General features: G+C 41.1%; 1 protein-coding gene across 1 annotated transcript; it reads right to left on the bottom strand.

The window, feature by feature from the left end:
* Positions 1-568: 568 nt before the first annotated feature.
* LOC130999618 (ethylene-responsive transcription factor ERF071-like) lies at positions 569-1,804 on the bottom strand. Its single transcript, XM_057925204.1, has 2 exons — positions 1,481-1,804; positions 569-1,380 (listed from the first exon to the last, which is right to left on the bottom strand). The coding sequence occupies exons 1-2, from the start codon at positions 1,632-1,634 to the stop codon at positions 755-757; spliced, it is 780 nt and encodes a 259-aa protein (XP_057781187.1). The 5' UTR covers positions 1,635-1,804; the 3' UTR covers positions 569-754.
* Positions 1,805-4,427: the final 2,623 nt, after the last annotated feature.

Consider the following 4,427-nt stretch of genomic DNA (forward strand, 5'->3'; position numbering starts at 1 on the left):
CTCTTACACATTCTTCTTTTTCACTACAAATTATGGATAAATTTATCATTAGAACGCATCCTGATGGATAAATTTATCATTAAAAAAAAATTATGACTTTGAATATTTCATTTATTTTTTAATATTTGACACAAAAAAAAAAAGTTTACAATTTTTTCTTTCTCATTTTCACTTCAAAAATAGATGATATTATTCCTCCAAAAATAGAGTGAAAATAAGGAAGGATAAATGATAAATTTCTATTTTATCTCAAATGTTGCAAAAGAAAAAAAAAAATTTAAATGCATAAATTTTTGTTATCTCTCGTCGTACAATGTTAAATTTATCCATTAAAGTAAACGCATCCCAAAGGAATTGGTGTATTCGACGTTTCTTTTAGAATTTATGTATAAATTTCTAAACAAATTATCCATAAATGATTAATTAAGAGATTTCATCAACAAGTTAAATTATCAACTCCCATAACCCTTCAAAAATATTTAATATATCGTGTGATTTTGGAGGTATCTCATGTGGAAATCTAATTCAAATGAAAGGGGGAACCTGGAATAATTGAATTGCACAGAAATTAGAAAAGCAACATAATTTGCATTTAAAATGCAATTTTACTACACATTCGACAAATATTAGAAATATGACAAATATTTTCATCACCATCCTAAACTTATACGACACGGAACGCTAAATTAATCCATGATTAATAACAGGAAGAAACGAAGCAAAAACAATCAACACAAACTACCAACACTCCACGCTAGTGTTCACCGGAAACTTCATCGAAGCTCCACAGCTCCACCGTATCTGGCGGCGGATTACTAGGCGGCGGCGGCGACTGCGACTGCCCGTCGTAATACGGAATCTGATAGAACTTCATGTAGTTCTCATACGCCATCAGCTCCTCCGACAGCTTCTGCACTTCATCATTCTCCGCCGCCGCGTGCTTCTCCTCCTTCGCCGCCTCCGCCGCAGGTCCAATCACCGCATCTTTACCGCCGCTCTCGTTAGCCTCAGGCTTCGCATCAGCGGCATCATTCACGGCGTAGAATGTTTCTACATAATCGCAAATTCCCAATCCAGCCTGGTTGAATTCACTGTAATACTCGAAATTAGGGCTAGGATTGTAATTGCAGCTGTAATCATCATCCTCGTTTGGGAAATTGACTTTGGCTTTTTTCCCTCTGATTTTGCGCGCCTCTCTGTCGTAAGCGTGGGCGGCTTCTTCAGCAGTGTTGTACGTGCCCAGCCAAACACGGACGCCTTTCCGTGGATCGCGAATCTCTGCCGCCCATTTCCCCCACGGCCGCTGCCGTATCCCCCTGTACAGATTTTTCCTCTGCTTCTTACTCTTCGGACCATTGTTCTTCGACACATGCTCATCGCCTGTGTAGATTCCGGTAATTGGATGAATTTAAACAACAAATCTCTGAAAATTAGAAGATGAACCGATTGAAATTGGGTTAAATTGACAGTATCCGATTACCTGCAGAGGATCTGGATCGTTTGAGAGGAGGAGCGTCGTTCTGGTCAGAATAGCTGAAAGCGGCCGGCCAGAAGTCTGCGGCGGTGGGAAGGATGTCGGTGGATGAGACGTGGCGGCTGGGAATAAGTCCGGCGAGGATTGCACCGCCACACATTTTTGGTGAAATGTCTTCCAAATCTGTACTTTATATTATATGAAGAGAAAATTAAGAAGAAGATTGATGCAACCGGAAAAACAGAGATGAATTTTGGATTGGAAATGAGGGTTACAAATCTTTGTGATAGCTTACGCTTTGAAGTTACGAGAGAAAGAGACGAAGCTTTAGCTTTATATATAAATGAAGCTACTGCAGTTTAGAGCATCCGCAATGGGGTTCCTTGATAGCCTACTTGATAGTGGTTGTGTTATTGAGTAGGTAGTGCTGCATTGGGTTACTTGATAACCTACTTGATAACATTAGTTTTGATTTTTATGTTTTTCATTTAAATTTAATTGCACAAATTTAAATAACACAATTTATTTCAAATTTAAATTGCATTAATTATAAAATTTTAAATATTACATAAAACTTAAATAAAATAAAAACAATTCCTAAAAATTAACTACTCTGGCCCTAGAGGTCCGAAACGTGCCCAAAGGTGCTCCATCAAATCATATCGGAGCTGAGCATGTAGTTGTCTATCTCGGAGAAGGCTATCCCTTTGCACATATTCCTCGAAGGACACTGATTTGTACCTATTTGTTCATATTTTGGGGGAGTTGTGAGTGCATTTTGGTCTTATATCTTATGAGTATTGGTGTTTTGAATGACAATTACCTATTCTTTGTAGGAATTTGTGGAAATGAAGGTAATGTCTATTTTTAGTATTTTCTGGGAACAAAAGAAGGTGGAGTACGTGTGGCGCATGCGCCCGTGTACTCACGCTTACATCCGAGTCCGAGTTTTATTCCAGATTGCCGATGCCTTGGAGGGCTCGCCGTGTTTCTTCTTCAAAGGTCGCCGATCTCTACTTCTCACCGCGGCGACCTCCCGCTCTAGCTCGCCGAGATGCACCTTCCAGTCGCCAATCTCACGTGCTCCCTCGGCGATCTCTCAATACTGCTAGGTCGAGCCTTCTCAAGTTTCTCCAGCTGCCTCGCCAATCTAGGTCGCCGAGGACCTGTAGCTCGGCGAGGCCCTCATCTCCTCGCCATCTCAGCCCCATCGCCGAGCTCCACCTTCCCATCACCGAGCCCCAGCGCCGAGGCCTTCATCTCCTCGCCACAGCAACTCGCCGAGCTCCACCTTCCAATCGCCGATCTGCTCCTGCATATAGTCGAGGACTTGAATAACTCAAACTAGGTTTATACTCCAATAAGATTACGCCACGTGCTTAAGAGCGTGTTTTTATTTTGGAGTATAAAAGGGGGGCGAGACTCTCAGTGTTAGGTTAATCATACTTCCGCCCACATTCTGGCACCAAAACGTTTTTAGGGTTTCGAGTCTTGTCCTGTTAGCTTTTTGTTTTTCAGTGAGATTTTCATTTTTCAGTAGTGGAATTCCTTAGAGGTTGTAAGCAGTGACGCGTGGATCTATTCTCGTGACATTCATTGGTACTCGCATTTTCCTTTTAATTTTAATCTGTTGAATTCAGTTTCGTTTATGTTATATTTTATGATTTACAATTCCATTTCTGTAATCTAGGTTAGAGTATTAATTTTCATCATTTTATTTCGTTTCCATAATTGCTTCCTTTTCTACGTTATCTTTTATCGGCCTTTAATTTCCATCTAGAATTTAATAGTTTAATTTGGCATCGGTACTTGAGCTTTGCTGGTTTCTGCATTTGTTATGTTTCTGAAGTAGATTAAGTTGAGTTATTTAATTATGCACAATAGGTTAATTAATCAACCAAAACCAACCGATTAGAGTGTTTAGGATTTATTGCTTTTTGTGTGTGACACGATTAGGTGCCCTGTTGAATCTTCCTTGAGAGACGACTTGGGTTAGCTTGCCCACTGCAATTGACCTCGTACGATTGCGAGTCAATTCACTAGTGTTTGAGTTGAGTCAAATTTTGGCGCCGTTGCCGGGGAAGATTTTAGGCGTTTTTAATTGTGTCACTTTGTTTTCTGTGTTTCTTTTCCTTTTAATTGCGTTTTTATTTTTGACTCTGTATTTTTCCCTCCGGTGCGTTTGATCCGTTTGTTAGTGTTGTGTATGCAGGGTCGCCGAAGTCTGAAAAGAAAGTTGGAGCCCTATAACGACAACATTGATCGAACTAGTAACGTGTTCAGGAGTTGCAGTGAAGAGCTGTTTGGAGATCGTTGGGATAAATTAGAGTCCAGTTCTAGAAGTTCTGTGGAAGAAGATCGCGAACAAGCAAAGAATTCATTTATCAGTCTGGAGGACACGGAGACTCACTCTTTTCATTCTGAAGAGTCTGAAAGTGAGCGTGAAGAAGAAATGGCAGACAATCCCCAAGTCCTTGGAGATTTCGCCCGGCCTGTTATTGGGGCTACGCAATCGGCTATAGTCCTTCCTACTGCAGTGAGGAACTATAGTTTGAAGCCCCATGATGCAAATCTGCTTCCTATTTTCTACGGGCTGCCAAATGAAGATGCTTTACAATTCATTCGGGATTTCTGTACTCAAGTACAAACTTTCCCACTGCTGGAAATAACTGAAGAGCAGCTGAAGCTCAAGTGCTTCCCCTATGCCCTTAAGGATAGGGCAAGGACATGGCTGTTGTCCTTGCCTCCAAATTCCATCAAAACTTGGGGGGAAGCATGTGAGAAATTTATGATAAAATTCTACCCCAACCATAAGACGCAGGAAATCCGTACACAGATCATGACTTTCATCCAGGGAGCTGACGAGCCTTTTCATGAGGCATGGGAAAGATTCCAAGAATTACTCCGGCAGTGTCCGCAGCATCAGCTGGCTCCGGCAATGTTGAGCCAATTT

Source organism: Salvia miltiorrhiza, chromosome 8, assembly GCF_028751815.1.
Source record: "Salvia miltiorrhiza cultivar Shanhuang (shh) chromosome 8, IMPLAD_Smil_shh, whole genome shotgun sequence".
Lineage (NCBI taxonomy): Eukaryota > Viridiplantae > Streptophyta > Magnoliopsida > Lamiales > Lamiaceae > Salvia > Salvia miltiorrhiza.